Source organism: Solanum pennellii, chromosome 5, assembly GCF_001406875.1.
Source record: "Solanum pennellii chromosome 5, SPENNV200".
Taxonomy (NCBI): domain Eukaryota; kingdom Viridiplantae; phylum Streptophyta; class Magnoliopsida; order Solanales; family Solanaceae; genus Solanum; species Solanum pennellii.
Genome location: NC_028641.1, coordinates 12,921,171 through 12,945,052, shown reverse-complemented (window position 1 = coordinate 12,945,052; position 23,882 = coordinate 12,921,171). Strand labels below are relative to the sequence as shown.

At 36.6% G+C, this 23,882-nt stretch overlaps 1 protein-coding gene across 1 annotated transcript in view; it reads left to right on the top strand.

Moving 5' to 3' along the window:
* Nucleotides 1–23,038, top strand: part of LOC107020050 (agamous-like MADS-box protein AGL27) — a 58,187-nt gene extending 35,149 nt beyond the window's left edge. Inside the window, exons 2-7 of the mRNA XM_015220386.2 lie at nt 19,521–19,599; nt 20,208–20,263; nt 20,341–20,440; nt 20,794–20,835; nt 22,473–22,514; nt 22,602–23,038. Of these exons, the coding sequence (XP_015075872.1) occupies nt 19,521–19,599; nt 20,208–20,263; nt 20,341–20,440; nt 20,794–20,835; nt 22,473–22,514; nt 22,602–22,712 (430 nt within the window). The 3' untranslated portion in view covers nt 22,713–23,038. The remainder of the gene's footprint in view (nt 1–19,520; nt 19,600–20,207; nt 20,264–20,340; nt 20,441–20,793; nt 20,836–22,472; nt 22,515–22,601) is intronic.
* Nucleotides 23,039–23,882: the final 844 nt, after the last annotated feature.

The window sequence follows — 23,882 nt, the reverse complement described above, 5'->3', positions numbered from 1 at the left end:
CAAGACTTCGCAGCTCATTTGTAATGGAAGATAGTTTAGTGAACATGTCATGGATTGTTTCTCCTTCCTTCATTTTGAAGTTCTCATATTGGGAGGTAAGCATGTCAATCTTTGATTCCTTGACTTGTTCAGTTCCTTCATGAGCAGTCTTCAAGCAGTCCCAAATTTCCTTAGCAGATTCACAGGCTGACACCCTGTTAAACTCATCAGGTCCTATTCCACAAACCAGAAGAGTTTTAGCTTTGTAACCCTTTTCAATCTTTTTCCTATCAGCTTCGTCATATTTCTGTCTAGGCTTTGGAACAAGATTAGTTTTCTCTCCATCCTTCTCTTCCATCATCGGAATGAACGGTCCATCCAGTATAATATCCCATAACTCGATGTCTTCAGCCATTAGGTAATCGTGCATTCTAACTTTCCACCAACTGTAGAAATGTCCATTGAAACGGGGAGGTCTTGTTGACGACTGACCTTCTTCGAGGTTAAGTGGAGCAGCCATTCTTGAACAAATATCACTTCCTTGGTGTTAACTAAATAGATAGTGCCTGCTCTGATACCACATGATAGAATATATGCCTTCACTTAACGAGTAATGGACCAGGTCCCTTACTACACTAATGAATAAAACCAGAAAGTTAAATGCAGTAAAATCAACAAGATGATTTTACGTGGAAACCTCCTTGCTTAAGGGAGTAAAACCACGACCTGTCCCACAGGATTTTCAATCGTTTTCACTAATCTTCAAAAGAAAATGTAAAACACGATTACAACAAGTGTGAGAAGAATTTTTTAATCTCACGTTTAAGCAATAGTCTCTATTGCTTAATAAGCCTAAGTAGAAAACAATCTACCCACTAAGCTATCCCACCTGGACAACCTAGACTTTTGACACCACCCACTGATTCCTTTATAGATTCAGGAATAGTTTACAGTTTAAGAACAAGAGCATGTATTCCTAACAACTATACGAGAAGCTCCAGAGATTGTTGTTGTTCTTGGAATAATTCTGCCTTTGTTTGCTAGCAGCCTTTGCAAATGTTCTTGAAGAGTTTTATCTCAAGTTGCAAAAACTATGAAAGATGTTTAGGAAAGGGCCTTTTATATGGACAAGCCACTTTCCTTAAACTCTTTGCCATTGGTTGGAGAAGTCTCACTTTCTGACGCCATCGGGAAGTGTGCACCTACTTTCTGTACCGTCTCCAGCTGGCAGTCAACAGGCTCGTCACCATGAGAGCCTGGTACCTATACTAGGTCCCTGAGTTTGTTTCATCTGCAACATTCAAATAAGAAACCTGGTTCCTTTACGAGGTCCCTAAGTTTGTCAAATCATCAAAACTACAAATAACAGTTCCTACTCTCATTCATGAAAAACAATGCTACACTCTTGGGTTCAAACTTGGAGAACACTGCTAAACCATAAATTCATGAAACTTGAATTTGGATTTTATTTTTTTACAAGTTTTGCTTAAGCTCAAACTCAAATAAACATCTGTTGTACCTACAAGTTCAGAAACCCTGATGTTTGAGGTAGGATTTGGAAACTAGTTTATCTATTAAGGATTTTTATGAGAAACTTTTAGTTAGAAAGATAGACGTTTTTCCTTGTCGTGCAATTTGTTGGATACCGAAGGTGCTGAGAAAGGTATGTCTTCTCACTTGGCTAGCTATTGGAGCGACGATATTGACAACGGGGAATCTTTGGAAGTGGTAAATTGTTTGTCACTTGGTGTTTCATGTGAAAGGGAACAGTGTGGCCTAACCATGAGGCTATGGTGGGATATGTTTACGTGGTATAGTACTTTATTGATTGCCAAAAACATTGAACGAGTTGATGTTTTGTTGAAAGAGCAGGAGAAGAAGGAAAAATGCATGGGATGGAATGTGGTCCCTCTTGCGTTAATGTGGATTCTCCAGAGAGAGAAATAAGAGAGCGTTGAGGCGATAGAGTCTAGTTTTGCTCTGTTAAGGCGCAGCCTTTGTTATCTATTTTCTTTTGGTAAATCCATTGAGTTTTTTCTTGTATACAAGATTGGGTGGAGTTTAGAGAATCGTTTCTTTTTGTAGATTCTTTAATTTTTGGGATAACCCTTGTACACAACAACTTTTACGGCCATGTTTATGAATGAAAATACTTTTGCTTGATTAAAAAAAAAAAGAAGTGACATTCAAAATTTCACAAAACAAATTCTATCTAAATTTAGGTCATCAACATTTCTCAAGATTTTATGACATTGTTACTTTTTAGTTTTTGTAGTTTGTGATTGTTTTTTTTTTGCTTTAGTAGATGTGTATTCCTCTTAGCTTAAGATGTATAATAGAGCATCCTAACTTTGATGGCAAGGATTTACAAGGGTAACTATTTTTCAAAGATAAGTTTGAATTTACTGTTGGAACCTTAGCTGCTCTTTCTGTTATGGTTTTTTTTAATGTTTTGCCTTCAGGTAGGTGTTTGTCTTTACTTTTTAAATTGGTATATCTTGTATGCTTTTTAGAGAAAATGAGGCTATTTAGGAAGAATCCGAAAAATTTCCAAAATCCCCTTGTGAAGATGTTTCAAAATCCAACTAACAATGATTTTGAAATGAAATTTGTTGTTGGTTGAGTTCTCTAAACTTGGTATAGTTATATAAAGTAAGAGATGCTTCATCGTATTCTCAGATATGCCTTAATGTGCATCCACTCAAAGGGAATATAGATGCGCTACTTAACAAAAAAGAGCAAATTCAATGGTGTTAACTAATTTTTTTGAGAATAATGATGTTAACTAAATTTGTGGTATAGAAGCATGTTACATGCTTAAAACACACAAAGATTAACATATAAGCAATTTGTATTTTTCTATGATGACAAATCATCCAGTCTCTTGAAAACAAAAAATGCAGTAATCCTTCTCATTTTGAGATATCTACCACTTTCAACTCGTCTAGGTAGTTGCAATCTTATTCAGTTCTAGAATGTGAATTTTGCCTATAATAGTAATATTTCTAGGAGAGCGAATGAATGTACATGATGGAATCAGATGTAAATATGTTTTCGGGAACATTGATTGAGTTGCTTACCACGAGGAGCTTCAATATTAGAAGTTATACTCAACTAGGAATATCATTATTTACTAACCATCAAGTCCGTTTTTCGTATGAAATATTGATTTATCTAAGTCAATATTGTCATGATATACGATTGTGATCAGTGGCAGAGCCAGGAGTCTTATTAAGGGGAGTCAAAATATAAAAAAGGGGATTCAACACTACTACGTCTGTCCACTGTATAATTTTCCAGTGACAAAGTATCAATTGACATCTCTTGTCAAGGATGGCTCAACCACTGATTGTGATACTTTTTATTGTTATGTATTCATTTCAATCTAGGGAAATCTGCACACATCTATGCTCTTACTCGAGTTGCTTATAGAAACGGGCATAGTAGCAGATCATTGACCATGAAGCTCCAACTTGTGTTCTTGACACTAGCATCATTGTAGGCTTTTACATTCTTGCATTTGAAGGTCAGGAATGAACATTTCTCTAGCTGTTTTATGGTACTTTATAGGGTTTAAACTAGACATAATACATAAATGTGCCCTTTAACTTTGCCTTAGCTGATATCTATGCCCTCCAACTTTATGTGTGCACAAGTAGATACTTAAATTTGTATAAAGTTGAACAAGTGGTTACAAGCATCCTACGCGGCGTCATATGCGGCAGTTCAAGTTCACATGGTGTCCTAAATGTATTATGCAACGTAGGACGTGTTGCTCAACTTTATCCAAGTTCAAGTGTCTATTTGTCTACACTCAAAGTTGGAGGGCATATAGGTCAGCTGAGGCATATTTAAAGGGCACATTTAAGTATTATACCTATAAACTAAGTTTTGTCTTATCCATCCACTTGCATTATGGTTGCAATGATGGGTTCTCATGCATGCTTAGTGTGCTATACTGACTTTTTTTTTAAATTCAAATTGGCTCTACTTTCAGATGGTACTTTAATAGGGTTTGAACTAGCTTAGTATATCATATAATCTTAACTCCATGTTCCCTTGCAATACACTTGTTATTTTCTCCCTTTCAAATTTCTTCCACTTTGTGGTGCTATAACCCTGCAATTCTTTTTTTGCAAAAAAATTCAATACCTTTGCTTTTGTATAATAACCATGAGTGACCCTATTTCTGATTCAATCCTTTACCTAGTAACGGACTTTCCTATTCACTTCAAAACATACAGCTCCATCTCCTAATTTCTGAAAGGAACTTGTGGTGTGTACTTTCGTAAGCATTTATTACCCTGTTATCACTGTTTGGCACAAAGGCAAGACTTCTTATTTCCCCAAAAGAACCGACTCTTCCAACGACACTTAAAGATAGAAAACCAACTTTTGGGTTATCATGCTCAAATAGCCAACTAAAATTTCAGTGGCTTTAATAACCTGTATTTTGTTTATGACTGGGTTTACAGTGTAAAATGTTGAGTTGTGTTATTTCTTCATGCAAGTAAGCCTATGCATCTTCCCTTTGCCTTGTTTGGCAGATCACAAAAACTCATGCAGGTGGCATTTTTTCCACCTGGATTAGATGTCACTGATCCTTACAATTATCAAGTCCTCTTAGATTAACATTTTAGCTAGTGACTGGAGAAACTAAAGAGACTGAAAGCTCTTATTCTTATTTTCACTTTTTGCAATGGTTAAGGGTATCTAGTACTAGTTTTTATTGAGAATGCACTTATGAATCTTCTAAATAAAGATTATAGACTCATAAAACATCTAAAATATTGAAATGAATTTATTCATGCTTAAGCTACCCGGAGAGAATTTTAAATGGAACTAGTCATACTAAGGCACCTGGGATGGAGACCCCCCTGCCTTGAAGAGCAGCTTCATGTTTAACTTTAATACACAGTTAATATGGACTATGCTGATCTAATGTCATACTTATACAGCAGCTATTTCTTATCAGTGTACAATTAGACTGTTTTTTATCCTGCCTTTATTTTCAGTCCTGCTAGTTGATACTTCTGGAATTTTAATATACAAGTGTGTGCTTCTAGTGACTAGGTCTGGCTTTTGGTTATTTTCATGCTCATGTTCAGGATCTTTATTTCCTATGGATCATATCAGTTGTTACTGGGTGGGAAATATTTTCTTTTTATTCTGGCAAGAGTAACAAATCAATCAATGACTCTTCTAAGCTAGGTTATTCAAATGTTAGAGATGAAGTTTTGACCACGAGAGCATTCACAAAGTAATGGACGGAAATCACTAACACTTGTCAAATTGACTGAAATGGTCTTAGGGGAATTTCAAAGTTTTCTTAGCTATAACTAGAGCGAACAACGGGGGTGACATGTTGGACTTTTGTCTAATGATTTTTAGAAATTCTTATCCATATCCTCTTTTTTTATTCGGCCAACGGCAGGCAATAAGACACCTACTTTAATCAACAAGACGATTGAATTGTCAATTTTCCATTGTGTTATTTGTAGTTTTGATGATGTAACAAACTCAAGGGACCTTGTGAAGGTACCCGGTTCTCAACTTGAATAGTTCGTTGACTGCTAGCTGGAGAAAGTACAGAAAGTTGGTGCACAATTCCCAACCGCGTCAGAAAATTCAGACCTTTCCAACCAATGGCATGAGTTTAAGGAAAGAGACTTGTCTATACAAGGTTATCTTTCAAAACATGGCTCTTCAGCTTTTGCAACTTGAAAAAGTACATCCAAGAACTCTTGCAAAGGCTAAAGAAAATCAAAGAGAAGAATCATTCAAGAACAACATTAACTCAGGCGTATATTATGTAGTTGTTTGAGAATATATTCTTTAGGTCTTACATTGTAAACTAATCCTAAATCTATAAAGGAATCAGTGTGATTTGTGTTGAAATTCTAAGTTGTCTAGAGTGATAACTTAGTGGGTAGAATAACTTCTACTTAGGCTCATCAAGCAATAGAGTTTTTGCTTGTTGGTGAGATTAAAAACTTTTTCTCACATTTGTGTAACTAGTTGTACTTTTGCTTGCGAAGATTAGTGAAACGATTGTGAAAATCCTGTGATACAGGTCGTGGTTTTACTCCCTTGAGCAAGGAGGTTTCCACGTAAAACTCTTCTGTTGTTAAACTGCATTTACTTTCTATTATATCTTTGTTTGTGTGTCAAGGGACCTGGTCCATTGACTGATAGTGGACACACAGATTCTAACAAGTGGTATCAGAGCAGACACTTTCTATCTGGTTAACACCAAGAAAGTGATTTCTGTTCTAGAATGGTTGCTCCACTTAATCTGGAAGCGGGTCGGTCTTCAACTAGACCTCCTTTTTTCAATGGACACTTTTATAGTTGGTAGAAAGTGAGAATGCATGATTTCCTTATGGATGAAGACAGTGAGCTACGGGACATTGTCCTAGATGGACCATTTATTCCTATGATTGAAGAGAAAGATGGTGAAAAAAACTAGGTTTGTTCCTAAGCCTAGACAAAAATATGATGAAGCTGATAGGAAGAAGATTGAAAAGGGGTACAAAGCAAAGAAACTTCTTGTCTGTGGTATAGGACCGGATGAGTTCAATCGTGTCTCGGCCTGTGAATCTGCAAAAAAAGATCTGGGATTGCTTAAAAACAGCCCATGAGAGAACTGAACAAGTGAAAGAGTCAAAGATTGATGTGCTCACATCTCAGTATGAAAATTTCAAAATGAGAGAAGGTGAAACTATTCATGAAATGTTCACTAAACTGTCATCCATCACAAATGAGTTGAGAAGTCTTGGAGAACCTATTAGTATGAGCAAGCAAGTTAGGAAAGTGCTCCGAATCCTTCCCAAGTCTTGGGAAAGTAAGGTTGATGCTATTACTGAAGCAAAAGACCTGAAAGTGTTAACAATGGATGCTCTCATTGGAAATCTAAAGACTCATGAGATGAATCGAAGTCATGATTAGTCAAAGAAGGAAGTCAAGAAAGATAAGTCCTTGATGCTTAAATACAAATCTGAAGAGGACTTCGGTGATGATGATGAGATGGATTATCTCATCAAGACATTTCAGAATATTGTGAGAAAAAACAAAGGTTTTAAAAAGGGAGCAAATGTTCCTCGAACTGCCACTCAAAATGATACCTGTTATATGTGTGGAAAAGCTGGACACTTTATAAGAGATTGTCCATTACTCAAAGCTGAAAACAAAGAATACCAAAAATCAAGAAGTGATAAAGAAAAGAGAAGGGACCTGATACTTAATAAGAATGATCGAAAAGCTGCTGCTGACTATGTGGTCATGAAAGCTCTTGCTGCATGGGGAGACTCTTCAAGTGACTCAGAAGATCTTGATGAACCAAATGATGTGTCAATGGTGGTGGTTCATGAAGAGGAAACCATATTCAATGAGATGTTTGCTTTCATGGCTTATTCAGAAAATGAAAATGATGAGGACAAGGTAACTCTTCTTGATATGAAACATGATCTGAATACTTATTCTCTTACAAAATTGAGAATATTAGCAAATGTTATGATTGATTCAGTGATTGAGTTAACATCTGAAAGAGATATTATGAATGCTGAGCTTGAAAGTTTAAATGAAAATAGAGATAAAATGGATGAGAAAATGCTGAAAATTGAAGATAAAATGGCTTCTTTGTAATCTGACAAAACAGAACTTAAAAAACAGTTGCATCTGATAAATGAGAAAGCTGAAAAGCAAAAGGGAAAGTCTAATGGTTTACAAGTTGAACTTGAAGAAAAACTGAAAACTTCTAAGACTAATCTTGGTTTGGCTTTGGAAAAGAGCAACAACTTAGAAAGAGATATTGTCAAACTTAAAGATGAACTTGAAAAATCTCTTAAGTGGACAAAATCTTCTAAGTTGCTGTCAAACGTAACAAATCAAAGTAATTTCAACAAGAAGGGTCTAGGAAGTTTGAATAGTACTCCTCCTTTTAATCCTCACAGCAAATATATATTTGTGTCTGACAATTTATTGTGCCTTCATTGTGGTAAAAATGGGCATTTAAAAGAAGAGTGTACTGCCTGGAGAAAGTCACATGAAAGACTCTCAAAGTATACAGAGAAGCAAAGGGTATCAAAAGAGAGACCTGGTCCCACAAAACAATTCTCAACAAAAAGGTTTTCAAAGAAAGGACTTGATTCTGCTCCAAAATCATTTGTCAAAAAGAATCTGAAACCACCTCATTGGGCTAGAAACAATCTGATCACTCATTTGTCTGCTTTCTGGGAACTCAAATTGAAATGGGTTCCCAAGCCTAACAAGTGATTCTTGCTGCAGGTGAGTGAGAGGAGCAGCAGTCAATGTTGGTACATGGACAGTGGATGCTCTAAACATATAACTGGTCATATCAAAAATTTCCTCTCACTCAAGGCACTTCAGGGAGGAGGTGTCTCTTTTGGTGATGAAAAGAAGGGGTATATTTTGGGAGTTGGTAAGTTAGGAAAATCGCTTGAAGAATCAATTGATAATGTGTATCATGTCAGTGGGTTGAAGTATAGTTTTTTGAGTGTGTCTCAAATTTATGATAAGGGAAATGAAGTGAAGTTTACTTCTAAGAAGTGCACTGTAGTTAATCTAACTACAAAGAAAGTGATTCTTACTGCTTATAGAAGTAAAAACATGTATGTGGCTAACTTAGAAACATCTCATGGAGATGATCTGACATGTCTTAGTGCTCAAAATGAAAATGTTGATCTGTGGCATCGAAGACTAGGGCATGTGAGCTCATCTCTATTGAATAAACTGATTTCTAAGGACCTGGTCCTAAGTTTGCCAAAGTTGAAATTTTGTGAAAACAAAATTTGTGAAGCCTGTGTCAAAGGAAAACAAATCAGATCATCCTTCAAGCCAAAGAAGCAAGTAACCTCATCAAGAGTATTGGAGCTGCTACACATGGATTTATATGGACCTTTGAAGGTTCAAAGTAGAAATGGAAAGAAATACATTCTGGTGATAGTTGATGACTACTCAAGGTACACATGGACAAGATTCCTAAGATCAAAAGCAGAAACACCAGAAGAATTGATAGTGTTTTTCAAAATGATTCAAACAAAGTTGAATCAAGTGATTGCTGGAATTAGGTCTGATCATTGAACTGAGTTTGAAAACTCAAAAATTGATCAATTCTGTATGAAAAATGGTAGTAGTCACAATTTTTCTGCTCCAAGACCTCCCCAACAAAATGGAGTAGTGGAAAGGAAAAACAGAACTTTGGTAAATATTGCAAGAACCATAATTATTGAGTCAAATCTTCCTCAAAGTTTTTGGGCTGAAGCAATCAACACAGCATGTCATGTTACTAACAGATGTTTGATAAGGTCTTCATTGAATAAGACTCCCTATGAATTGCTCAACAACAGAAAACCTATGTTGAGTTACCTTAGGGCGTTTGGATGCAAATGTTTTGTTTTGAACAATGGAAAAGATGTTCTAGGAATGTTTGATCCTAGAAGTGATGAAGGAGTGTTTGTAGTATATTCTTTATCAAGTAAAGCATACAGAGTTTTCAACAAAAGAACTCAATGTATTGAAGAAAGTATTCATGTTGTGTTTGATGAAGATGGAAATCTGAAAGTGCTGCATCAAATGATGAAGATGAGTTGATTGAGTTGTTTAATTCACAGAAAAATTAAAGGGAGTGAAGCTGTTGTAAATGACCAGTTGAGGAATGACAATAATGATCATAGCTTATCTGAAAAGGCTAATGAAGTTGAAAAATGTGAAGAGGAACCTGGTACCATTCTGAACTCAAGTTAGAATACCTCAAACTCTCCAGAAAATGAAGAATTCCTTGAAGAAGAAGACCATACTGATCAGCTGAACCAGTTGACCTTGAGACCAGGATAGAAACATAGTTCATCACATCCACTTGATAATCTCATCTCACCTCTGAACTCTGGAATTCACACTAGATCAAAAACAAGAAATCTAGTTGCATTCTCAGTGTTTATATCATCAATTGAGCCTAAGAATGTGAAAGAGGCATTAGGTGATGCAGATTGGATAAATTCAATGCAAGAAGAACTTCATCAGTTTGAAAGAAGTAAGGTGTGGTACCTGGTACCTCGACCTGTTGACTAAACAGTTATAGGAACCAGATGGGTTTTCAGAAACAAGCTTGATGAAAATGGTGTGATTACTAGAAACAAATCCAGATTAGTTGTTCAAGGATACAATCAGGAGAAAGGTATAGACTATGATGAAACTTTTGCTCCTGTTGCAAGGATGGAGGCTATCAGAATTCTCATAGCCTTTGCAGCATTCATGGGATTCAAGCTATATCAAATGGATGTCAAAAGTGCTTTCCTAAATGGAGACTTAAAAGAGGAGGTGTTTGTTAAACAACCTCCTGGATTTGAGGATGCTGAGTTACAGATCATATGTTCAAATTGAATAAGGCTCTATATGGTTTAAAACAAGCTCCCAGAGCTTGGTATGAAAGATTGTCAAAGTTTCTATTGAAAAATGGGTTCAAAAGAGGGAAAATAGACAATACCTTGTTCTTATTACAAAGAGAACAGGAATTGCTTATTATACAGGTATATGTGGATGACATTATCTTTGGAGCTACATCAGAGCATTTGTGTGAAGAATTTTCATCATTAATTGGAAAGGAGTTTGAGATGAGCATGATGGGTGAATTGACCTTTTTTCTGGGGCTACAAATCAAGCAATCATCAAATGGAATCCCAATCAGTCAGGAGAAGTACATTAAAGAACTGTTGAAGAAATTCAATATGTTTGATTCTAAACCTATTGATACTCCTATGGGAACAAACTCCAAGCTTATAGCAGATGAATCTGATTCTCTTGTGAATCAAACCATGTATAGGGGAATTATTGGATCCTTATTGTATCTGACTGCTAGCAGACCTGATATTGTATATAGTGTTGGAATGTGTGCTAGATTCCAAGCATGTCCTCATGATTCACATTTGAAGGCTGCAAAACAGATTCTAAGATATTTGAAGAAGACAGAGGACCTGGTCCTTTTCTATCCAGCAGGTGACACTTTTGATCTTGTTGGTTTTGCAGATGCTGATTTTGCTGGTTATCAAGTTGATAGAAAGAGTACTTTTGGGATGGCTCATTTCCTTGGATCTTCACTTAGCTCATGGGGAACTAAGAAACATAATTCAGTAGCTCGAAGCTGAATATGTAGCAGCTGCTGCATGTTGTTCACAATTATTATGGATCAAGCAACACTTAGAGGACTTTGGTATAATCATCAAGGCCATACCTCTTATATGTGACAGTACTAGTGCAGTCAGTATGGGAAAGAATCCTGTTCAACACAAGAGAATCAAGCACATTGATGTTAGACATCATTTTCTGAGAGACAATGTTGAAAAAGGAAATATTGTGCTTACATATTGTCCAACGGAGGAACAAATTGCAGATATCTTCACCAAGGCTCTTACCAAAGATCAATTTGAGAGTAATAGGTTAAAGTTGGGCATGATGACTTTAAGCTGATTTCCAGTCATTCAATCGTTGAATTTCCTTGATGGCTAAACTTGCAGTGCAATCCTCTGTGTCAATAATATATTATCTAAGTTAGATCGATTTTGTACCTATTGCAGGTATACATTTATGAGGGACTAGCAAAGCAAAGACATGGCTAGAACAGTTGAGGAATGATGATAAAGTTGTGTTATAGGACCTGGTCCTAGTCGAGGTTAGCATTTGTACATTAATTCCAAACTGATACAAAATGACCGTTGATCAAGCCACATGTCAGTCATCGGTTAATCTGACCATTAGTCCCATCGCTTAGTTTCCAAGCGACGTGTCAAATCAATAGGGACCTGGCACCCTTTCAGTTCTTTTTAAACCCCTCTTGTCTCCTTTTTATTCCTTAATTCTCTTTGCAATATTCCTTCACTCTGAAAAAAAGGGGACGCTAAATTTGCTTTTATTTTTTTCATTCTTCAATACTGCTACTCTTTTCTTCTTCTTGACAAAATGTCTGATCCTTCGTCTGCCTCTAAGCAAATGCTTACAGCCCTTTGTGATATTGAACCAATTGCTTTATATTCTCCTCAATTAGTAGGGTCAAGGTCTAATCTTCCAACTAGTTCTTCCCCAGATATTCCCGAAAACCCTTTTCACTCTATAGATCTAAACAGTTCAAGTGTTCTTACTGGACCTGGTCCTCATCATGAAATGCTTTCAGATGCTCTTTTCGAAGGAGATTTGTCAAGGAACAAATCTTCTAAGCGAACATTCTTGCTGCAAGTGAAGAGTTGGTGATTGAGAGTCTTGCTATGATGAGAGAGGAAGTCAGGGTTGAGGAAAGTGAACCCTTTCAAGGTGAAGATATCAGAGAGACCCAACCTATTTTTGATAAAACTCCAGATTTTGGGAGATTTCCATCTTCTGATTGATCCGACTCAGCAAGTGATGAACAATCCATACAGTAGAAGGTTGAAAGGAGAGATGTAAGTGTATCTAAAAAGGGAAAAGAGAAAGTGGTGGCAGAAGTGTCTAAAAGGAGACATACTACTAGATCTGATGCCAAAAAGATGATGGCTGATGCTTTGAAAGTCAGTGCTAAGTCTATAGCAGAAAACAGGAGTGCTAGAACTTTCAAAGTGTCAAATTTTAAAATGCCTGAGTCTGGTGTCATAGAGGTGTCTACTGAAGAGACAGAAAAGGGATACAGGAAGAAGAAATCAGGAAAGACAAAACCAAGAGATATCAAGAAAGCTGAGCAAACAAAATCAACAAAGGAGACTTCTAAAGGAAAAAGGAAAAGGTCACAGGGACCTGGTACACAAATAAAAATTGAAGAGCAGGTCAACAAACAAGAAACTGTTGACAATCTGAGAAAGCAATCTGTACTGGATGGCAGGTTTTTTGACATGGGGATAATTAATCTTCCTGGAATGAACTCACTTCATGATATGGTTGAGATTCAGTCGTGGATGCATCTCTTCAACAAAAAATCTCCCATTCTTCATGAAGAGGAAGTGCGTGAATTTTACTATAACATTCAATTTCAGGAAGATGGAAGTATCAATACCAGAGTGAATGACATTGCAGTTCACCTTGATGAAACTCTGTTGGGGAAAATTCTTAGGGTACCTCGAGATGGTACCAGGTCTGTGGTAGGGAAAACATGTTCTGTTGAATTTGTGACACTGTGTTCGAAGCTTCCTACTACAAAATATGTAGGGTTGTTTATGAAAGTGATGAAAAGTGAGTATCGATTAGTCTTTGAATTTGTCAACAGAACTCTACTTCCTCGAACTGAAAAGAGGACCTCAGCAACTTCTGCTGATTTGTTGTGATGGAATTGTTGTGCAAGTTTGAACCTCTGAATCTTCCAGGAATCATGCTTGAACATATGTATAAGACTGTCATTGAGCGGAAAGGAATATATGGAATGGGATATGGATACTATCTCACTAAAGTATTCAAATACTTTAACATTCCGCTGAGTGTTGGCAAGGTTGGTACAGTGAAGCAAGCTTTTTCAGAGACAACTTTGGTTGAATGTGAGTGCATTGAAGGGAAAGGAAACCCCAAGAGCAAAATGGTTCAACTCATTGAAGACCAGGACCAACTCAAGCATGAAGTTAAAGAACTAACTATGCGGCTAAGTGGAAAGGATGCTGAAATTGCTATTCTCAAAGCAGAGCTGCTCACTACACAGACAGAGGGACCTGGTACCGCTGTGGTTCAAGCCCTGGAAAAGGAAAATGCAGAACTGAGGGCCAAGGTTATTGCTTTTTGTTGTAATGCTAGACTCACTCTCATCATTCAGTCCCTTTCCCATCAGCCTCCCCTATAGTCCGTTCAAAACTCTTTCCGTGTCTTCCTTGTGTGGCTTATCTTTTCGTCCTTGTATTTCAGTTTGGTGTTAATGTATTAAATGTTAATCTTGCAATGCTATTTATATTATTCCCCTGGTGTTCTAGCTGCTATCTTTTGTCGAATGCATTCCTTTATGTTTGATTGCTATAAGGCTTTGATCTTCTCTGATATTATTATTGATATTGTTGGTTTACTGTATCTCTTTTTTATGATGCCAAAAGGGGGAATTTTAACTGGTTGTTGTAGCTAGACAGTTTATGAGGGGGAATACAGTGAGGGGGAAGAAAATTTGTGCAGTGTATATTGTGTTCTTTTGGTTTCGATTTTATGCCAGGAGGGTGGACAAGTAATTCAGGGGGAACTTGTCCTGAAGCTGGAGTGGTGTCTAGAGTATTGTTTGTCAGCATCAAAAAGGGGGAAAATGTTATTTGTAGTTTTGATGATGTAACAAATTCAAGGGACCTTGTGAAGGTACCCGGTTCTCAACTTGAACAGTTCCTTGACTGCCAGCTGGAGAAGGTACAGAAAGTTGGTGCATAGTTCCCAACCGCGTCAGAAAAGTCAGACCTTTCCAACCAATGGCATGATATTAAGGAAAGAGACTTGTCTATACAAGGTTATTTTTCAAAACATGGCTCTTCAGCTTTTGCAACTTGAAAAAGTACATCCAAGAACTCTTGCAAAGGCTAAAGAAACTCAAAGAGAAGAATCATTCAAGAACAACCTTAACTCAGGCGTATATTGTGTAGTTGTTTGAGAATATATTCTTTAGGTCTTACATTGTAAACTAATCCTAAATCTATAAAGAACCAGTGTGATTTGTGTTGAAATTCTAAGTTGTCTAGAGTGATAGCTTAGTGGGTAGAATAACTTCTACTTAGGCTCATCAAGCAATAGAGTTATTGCTTGTTGGTGAGATTAAAAACTTTTTCTCACATTTGTGTAACTGGTTTTACTTTTGCTTGCGAAGATTAGTGAAACGGTTGTGAAAATCCTGTGAGACAGGTCGTGATTTTACTCCCTTGAGCAAGGAGGTTTCCACGTAAAACTCTTTTGTTGTTAAACTGCATTTACTTTCTATTATATCTTTGTTTGTGTGTCAAGGGACCTGGTCCATTGATTGATAGTGGACACACAGATTCTAACACATTGGTTAGAATGGACGTGTGTGACATGTTGAACTTTTGTCTAATGAATCGAAAATGTGAATTCAATGTTGATTAGGCCAAACACGTGTGTTGTGGAAATTCCATGCAATTCATAATATGTTGAGAATAACTTGTACATTATTCAAAGAGAATTGTAATATAAATACATGGAGAGAATAAGCCCAACTATGGTGACTCAATATTCAAATCCTAAAATCAGCTATATTATCTATATAGATTATTATACAGATTCTGTAACATTCCCCCTCAAGCTGAAACATAGATATTGGTCATGCCCGACTTGTTACAAAGGTAATCAACTCGAGTTCTATTATATGCTTTTGTACTTGTCTTCGTACAACCTGTGGAAATCAAGCTCTTCTGAATCTTCTCACCAATAACATATCAACTTCAATATATTTAGGTCTTTCGTGATACACCTGATTTGAGGCAATATGAGTGGGACAACTGTATACTCAAATTCTGCATTGGATCGAGATACAACACCTCACTTCTTACTCCTCCATGATACTAGGTTCCCTCCAACAGAACCACATAGTAGATCTTCTATCAATTTTGGATCTAGCCTAGTCAACATCTACAAAACACTCCACAGGAGTATGACCATGATTGCTATACATTATGCCAAGTCTAAGAACTCCTTTCAAGTAACATAGGATCTGTTCCAAAGCTTCCCAATGAAACCTAGCATGCAAAAAAGATTGAGGAAAGAGATACCCACATAATCACTTCCTTTGATGACAATGTCATCAACATATACAACAAGAAGGATAGTGCCAGTTGTTGATTGTCGGTAAAAGACTTGAGTGATCACATTTGCTCATTTTCATCTAAAATTCTAAACTACCTCACCGAACTTTCCAAACAAGCTGGAGGACTCTATTTCAATCCATACAAGGACTTCAAATGACACTTTCCATACTCCTCCTGAGCAATAAAACCAAGTGGTTTTGCTCCATATAAACATCTTTTCGAAGATCACCATGAAAGAATGTACTCTTAATATCTAACTTATGTAAGGGCCGATTCTCGGAAACAACGAGAGAAATGAACAAGCGGACATAAATGAGTTAGGAAATTAGGGAGAATATGTGTGAATAATCTACCCCATATGTTTGAACATACTCTTTAGCTATAAGTTTGACTTTAAGTCTTCCTCCAGTTCCATTTGGATTTACTTTAACTGTGAAGGCCCATTTACATCCCACTTATTTCTTTCCCTTAGGTAAATCCACTAAATCACACATGTGATTTTCTTCTAAGACATGTATTTCTTCAAACATTGCATGATGTTTAGAATAAGTGACCATAGGAAACAGAAGTATTAATGGAATATGAGGATTCGCAACTACGTGTACCTTTGTGAAAAGCTTTAAGGAGGTCACGATCTTGTGGAGGTCCAAATGAATGAGGATATGATGACAAAGGAATTGGTGCAGGACATGTGTCATCAACCTCTCACCTCTTCAAATAAACTTGAACAATTGGTGGTCTTGCCACCTTTATTGGAGTAGGAGTTTTGGAAACAATAGTCAATTGGTCCTCAATAGAAGAATTAAGAGATGGAGGGACAACATCTGATTCTTTTGTCAAAACATAGGTGACCGGATAGAATAACCACTCATCTTTCTCTCACCGACATATAGAAATGGGAGGTGCATAGAAAAATAGTGTAGTCTGTGAAAATAACACATCAGTTGACACCAAAGCATTGAATTGTGTTTTGACTTCAGCACAAAAGGCACAAAACTGAGTAAACACTTCCAAGCAACTCTTCATAAAAGAAATCCAAGTCATTTGAGAAAAATCATCCACAAAAATAACAGAGTACTTATGCCCAGTTTTGGAAACGGTAGGACACGGTCCCTAAACATTAGAATGAACTAACTCAAAAGCTGACCTGCTTACTAACCCTTGGGCTTCATGAGTTGGGATGATGTTTTGTGATTTGACATACCTCGTATTCTAACGAAAAAATATTCTGAAATTGAGGACATAACTTCTTTATAGAGGTAGAGAAGGATGTCTCAATCGCTAATGTGCTTCAAATTGAGATACAACACTAGAGTAGGCAACCAACGGAGGGCTCCCATTCATCAAGGATGTAGATTTGTCAAATACAAGTCCTTTGCCAATAACCTGATTCGTCATAAGATCACAAAACGAACAATGATTGGGAAAGAATGAAATATAACAATTAATGTCTTTGATAACTTTGCTAACATAAAGCAAATTAAAGTCTAACTTTGGTAGACTTAATACATATGACAGAGTTTTAGAATAGGTTAGTCTAACCGTCCCATATCCAAGACTGTTGCAAGTTGCTCTATCAACCACTGTAACCGGAGAGGGTTCTTTGTGTGCTTGAAAGCAAGAAAAATATTTGGATTACCTGCCATGTGATTTATGGCACCAGAATCAATCACCCGTTTATTTGAAGAGGTGATACGTCATGTTTTATTTGATTCAACAAAGAAATTTACTTAAGTGGATTCCTTCGAGAATTTATGGTACTGAGAGAATTTAGCAAAATTTACTTAAGTGGATTCCTTCGAGAATTTATGGTATTGAGAGAATTTAGCAAACTCCTCTGTCAAATTAAGGACCAATTTGTCAAATAATGGACTACAAGCACCGACAGCTTTAGACCTTTGAATTCTCTGATTACAGTCGGTCATTTTCCCAACAAAAATAGTTACTATGCCAAAATGAATTGATGGAGAAACCAACAAGTCCAATCAGATTATATCATAAAATCAGACAATCGTTAAGATAGACAGTAACCTATTTTGGATCAATAATCAAAGTAACACTTCTTCCCCACACCAATTCCACACAAGATTAGCTATCCAACAAATCAGAGACCCAAAAATAACTCCTGATAAATAAAAAAAATCATCAAATAAAGAGCGAAGTAAAAGTGTTGAATGAAGAGCAAAACCTGATGATGCTACAACAAAATCCCAATGCTGGTATTAATTGTAAGACATGAGTGAACTCAGAACATCAAATATTAGCATAGAAAAAAGATGTCAAAATACTGCCACAAGTTGCCCGACACAGAGAGACCACCAGATTATTGGTCAGAAACAGGCAGCTATATCAAATTGTGATTGTCTGCTGAACAAACAGCCACCAAATCTGATGCAGCGCACACAAATTTCTGATGCAGCACCACTACTGCAGTTTCACTGGAAAGGGTAATAGTGGATCGTGACTCTCATAGGAGTAACTTCCATCCGCCGAGTTTTGGGGGTTTAAGATTGTGGGAAGTAGCTTCTTGCTAAGTGGGTAGTGACAGAGATTTTGGAAATCTCAATCACTTTCGGTGAAGCCACAGTGGATTCTGGCGAACTCATAGTGACTTCCGGCAAAGACAAAATAACAACTCAGACATTGGCTCTGATACCATGTAATTAATAAGATATTGAGAATAGTTTGTGTATTACTCAAAGAGAACAATGATATAATACATGGAGATAGTAAGCTAACTATGGTGATTAAATATTCAAATCGCTTATATTATATATATACATTATTACACAGATTCGGTAACATTCCAAAATGTGAATCTAATGTTGCATATGTGATATTATAAATTTGTGGCCAGTATTAGAAACGGTAACAGCTAATAGAGAGTGCAAGTAACACAAGTTAAGATTGTGAATATTACGAGGGTTCGAGATCTTTGGAATCAATAGACACTCAGTTAAGAACATAATATGATAGAAGTGAAGGATCCATCTAAATGATACCCAGTTAGTTGAGATTGACTTGTTAATGGTCTCATTCTTCGGATATTGAAATCCTAGATCCTCAAACATTAGATTGTTACAAATGGAGTGGCATGCTCAAGGATGATTTGTTCAATTCTTACCCGATCTAGTATCTGAATGAAGTGGAGCTCAGTAGTGTGGAATGAATATAGAGGATTCACGTAATCTTTTCTACTTATTTTCATTGAGGTGTATTCTATTGATTGATGATCGATTGTAAACTCTATTTGGTCACCATGTAGACTATTGTAGTCTAAGTCACCCAGTTATTGAAAGGCAACATGATGGTTTTGGCTTAGTTGGTGTGTCTGGATTCCTATGAACAATTTCCTGAACCATCTTGTTCCTCTCTCTGCCCAAGTAGTCTGATCTATAGTTTTTCTTGTCTATTTATTTTCTTATTAAGTGGTGGAGACCCTACAATTTCTTGAAATTGGAAAGTAGCTATAGTTTCTTTTACAGCTAAGTGAGTTATCACTGTTCTAGTTGTTTCCAACAGTTCTTACTTTTTCGTGATCAACTAGTGTGGTTGTAAATATTCCAACTTTACTGTCTAGTGTAATTGTGTTTTGATAGTGGAGTCCCTAATGCAAGACTGAAATTTAAGAGAAACCTCAAATTTGTGGAGAATTTGTCTGATGCATTCTGTTTTTGAACTACACACATTATGCTTCCTTCCTCAAGTATGAACTTAATATTGTGGAGTCCATTTCCTGTTTGAGTAGATTGGCTCAAAACTGTTGATAACCACATGATATATGTGTTTCAGTCTGACAGGAGTTATTCGCCGATATAACAACCACATGAAAGCAGAAGATAAGGTCTCTGCAGAAGTCGATGACACAGAGGTATATATCTAGTTGACTTCACTTTCCTATCATCTTGTGACAGAGGTACTGTATAACAAGGAAACTTCATGTTTTTATGGTTCTTCGTCAATTAGAAAGGAACTCATTGGGCTGGGAAGTCGAAAATTTTTATCACCATGTCAAACTATTAATGTTTGTATAGTTTTTTGATTTCCCAAAAGCAAATCCATAGATGTTAAGTTAATACAAATCTTTGACGCTGACTTGGTGGTTTGTGATGCATCTTTATCTATTGTGAGTAGATCCTAGGAAACTAAATCTATATGTGAAGTTATATGATAATCTCAGCTTTTGTCCCGCTCTAGTTAGAATCTCCAATTTAGTCTATGGTAATTAAGGATGATCATTTTACATCATTAATGAATATTAATTCAATATATTGCTGTTTCTTTTTCTAGAATGCATTGTTTTAAACATAAGTTGTATGTCGTCAAAACCAGGAAAGTGGCGCGACAGTTGTTCAGTCACATACATCATGCTACTAATGAGTAATAGCTATAGTCATTTCATTGAGAGTATCCAATATGCCTAGAGTAACTATTTACAATTCCAGTTGCTGAAATTATTCTATCGTTGTATGGGAGCAGGAATCAAAATATGCAAGTTTCATGACAATGGAAGAACTGCTACAGACGGCAGAAAAGTACTGACCTTTTGCTGCTCATTTTTTTTTTTTTGGAGCTTCCTTGGAAAGCATGGTATTGATCCACAATTTGACAGGAAACTCGAGGAGCCTGATGTTGATGATCTCAGCATTACTGATCTTGTCCATCTGGAAAACCAAGTTGAGACTGCTCTGACACAAACCAGATTTAGAAAGGTTTTGGATTTTCCACATTCCTCTATACCTTTACTCATACACAGACTTGGTCCAGCTGCTCTATAGAAATAACTTACATTTTTATGGCTTAAAACTTACATAAGTGGGATGCCTAAAGCTGAATTAGTCTTGCTGGTGGTGCTACATCAGTTGTATTTCTAAGACATTGCAATTGTACAAAGAGTTCCATAGTGGTGTGATTATTTTAATCCAATCCTACACCCATGCATGCTAAATTAATCTTTTGCCTTATTTTTAAATTATCTACAATTTTTTTACTGTTCGACTACTTTAGTTCCCAATTTCTTTTGGGAGTGATACGAAGTGAAGCTAACTAGTTTTGTTTTATGCAGACACACTTGTTGATTGAATCAATTAAGAATTTTCATGACAAGGTAGGTCTCCATTTTTCCTGAGAAGATTTGCTTAGTTTCTGAGAGTGCATGCAGGGCGCATTTCTATACAACCTAACCATGTCATTAGTTGATGCACTTGGTAAATATTGACATAGCTGGCCTGGTTCTTCTTTCACGAGTGTGCGTTGTTCTGGTGTGGAGCTTATAAACTGATTGAGAGGATATAAGAACAATGAGAAATAAAGATAAGTTGAAAGATATGATTAGTTGAAGAGCCTTATCATTCTAGTCATAGCAATAGCTAGACCATAAAATTCACCAAGCGTCCCCCACTATACTTGGTTTATCTGTTTCCATCATTGAATCATTGGAAGTCGTGGTGTCCTACTCCTTATCACTTTTATCCCTTGATTCTCAACTCTCTGTTCGAAGTCTATCAAATAGGCCAGGTAATATTCTGTTTCATCAGCGTACATGAGAACCTGAAACTTCATCTCCCTACGAGATGTAAGATCCCTTTTCTGAATTTCGGCTGGGACCTTGAATGCTATACTCATCCTTAGTTTCAAAAGTTCAAGTAAAGAGTGATGTTGCATGCCAATGTCATAATTAAACAGAGGCTGCTGCCTTGATGAAAACCACATGGGAGTTTTGGATTTTGCTAGGTCTAGAGATGACTCCCTCTGCTACACTAAACAAATAGAATGATATTTCTCGAGTCTAGACCAGTGCAGAATTTGAGAGACAACATACCCAGTGAAATCTCACCAAGTGGGGTCTGGGGAGAGCAATTTGCTGTCAAAGAGGACTCAATTCTTTTTCAAACAGCAACAAAAGGTTTTTGCCGTGTGTGGGCTTTTTGGAGTCATGTTATTGAGTACCCAAGGGTGTGGCCTAGTGGTCAATGAAGTGGTTAAGAACCATGAGGTCTCAGGTTCAAATTCAAGCGGAAACAAAAACACCACGTGGTTTCTTCCCCTCTGTCCTAGCCTTGGTGGATAGAGTTACGTGGTGCCTATTACTAGTGGAAGGTGGCAATTATACCGTGGAATTAGTCGAGGTGTGCGCAAGCTGGCCCAGACACCATGGTTATAATAAAGTGTTTAATTGTTGACCACAGGCCTGATATTTTTCCAATATACATGTCTATTCAACAAATAATAACAGTTCTTTTTATCAATGTGTCTGGGTGTGTATGGTGAGGTGTCTTCTGGCCGTCAAAAACTGCTTCAGCTGAGTATTTTTTAAAAAAATTCCTGGTGTCAAGAAAGGGTATAAGATGCAGGGCCATCAACTTTTCTGGAAGTGAACTTAGCCAGATGATCATGTGGACAAGAATAAAATATTTTCTATCTTTTGATGTCTACAAAACTCCCCACTCCTGGCTGAATGTTTTCCCTGACAATTGCATTTGCATCTCTTAATGCTGGACTCGTTTTGGAATTGAGAAAATCATGGAGTTAGTTTGGCTCTTCAAGTACACTAGCATATTGGCATCATGCTGCTACAGCTATTGTTAGCTTTTTAGATTTTTTTTAAAGGAATCCTATTATCAACTGAAGTTTATGCAATATTTGTGTGTGCAATATATCTGCATCTTCTGGACACAGGTTTATGGTGTTATATTGTCATTATGTTTAGCATGTTAGACTTGACTGGAGACTATTTATCTGCAGGAGAAGCAGCTGATTGAAGAAAACAAAGTTCTGGAGGATGACGTAAGTGCTGCAATTCCGATAAACATATATTAGAGTGATTTGTGTGGATATTTGGTACATCTGTGTGAATGACTAGTATGTTTACAGATAGGTACCATAAAGAACAGAGAAGAAAATGAGATGGCAATGAATCTAAATAACATCGCACCAACCCATATGGATTCTGGACAACAGAGGGAGACCCTGAATTTTCTCTAGAGTCTAGACACACTGATGGCATCACATATCAGATAGAAGCTCAAGATATAAATAACAGCCTTCCAAAATATTGCAGAGCAGCCACTCCTCGCGTCATGGGATATCTCCTGCCGAGGTTATATCTGCTGCATCTAACTAGGGAGTGCTACTATGTAGTCTTCTATTGTATGTTGTCTTGGTATGGTTGAAACACTGAAGAACTGTATAAGGGTAAATAAACAAAGAGATACTGCTGCAGCGTCTCGATAACATGTGTGTAATGCTATCATCTAAATGACTGTAAATTAGAGGTTATTATAATAGTAAGAGGGTGTAGTCCATAAAAATGACTTGTCCAAGCTGTTCATGTTTGCTAGTCCGCATCGGTCTAATTCATTTCAGCCCATTAGAAAATGAGACAAATGTGGCTATACGCAGAGGACTGTTGCATCAACGAATGACTTTCTAGTTAGATCCTACATGCTCTTCAAATGACTTTCATAGTTAGATCCTATATGTGCTTGGAATATGAAGAATTTGGTTGATACATTTAAGGAAAAATGAGAAAACAAAGGTTTTCTACAAGACTTTGAGTCAATTTACATTCCTTTCCTGAAACAATATTTTAAAATTATTTATTTTATTTGATGTTTTATATAGGATTATAGGTACTAAATTTTCTTAAATGGTTAAAACTGAGGTTAACCTAGATCCCAGAATTGGATCATAATGGATTGTGCTAGTGGCACTCCTAATGAATTGTGCGCTTCTATATGTTCAATATTAATAAGGAAAAATTACCTAAATACACCTCTTATTTTATCATAATTTCTAAAATTTTCAACCATTTAAAAAAAAATTCAAAAATTCCCTCTCGAATGTTTGCTCTCCTCTCACTAATACATACTTATCCCCCTCTAGGACACATTACTCATCTATGTATCTGGATGTCTCATGTATCTGAATGTTCTATCTCCTCTCTGATTTATTTCTACTCTCGGATATATCCATCATCTATGTATCCGGAAGTCCAGTAATGTATCCAAAAGTTCATAAATAAAAGTTATTTATAATTTTAAAAAAATAGGAAAATAAGATAATTAACTCTTAATACTATGGAGTTAGGTAAATTATTTAATGATAATTGAGCCGTATGACTGGTGGTTTACTTCATCCATATAACCAAGTCAG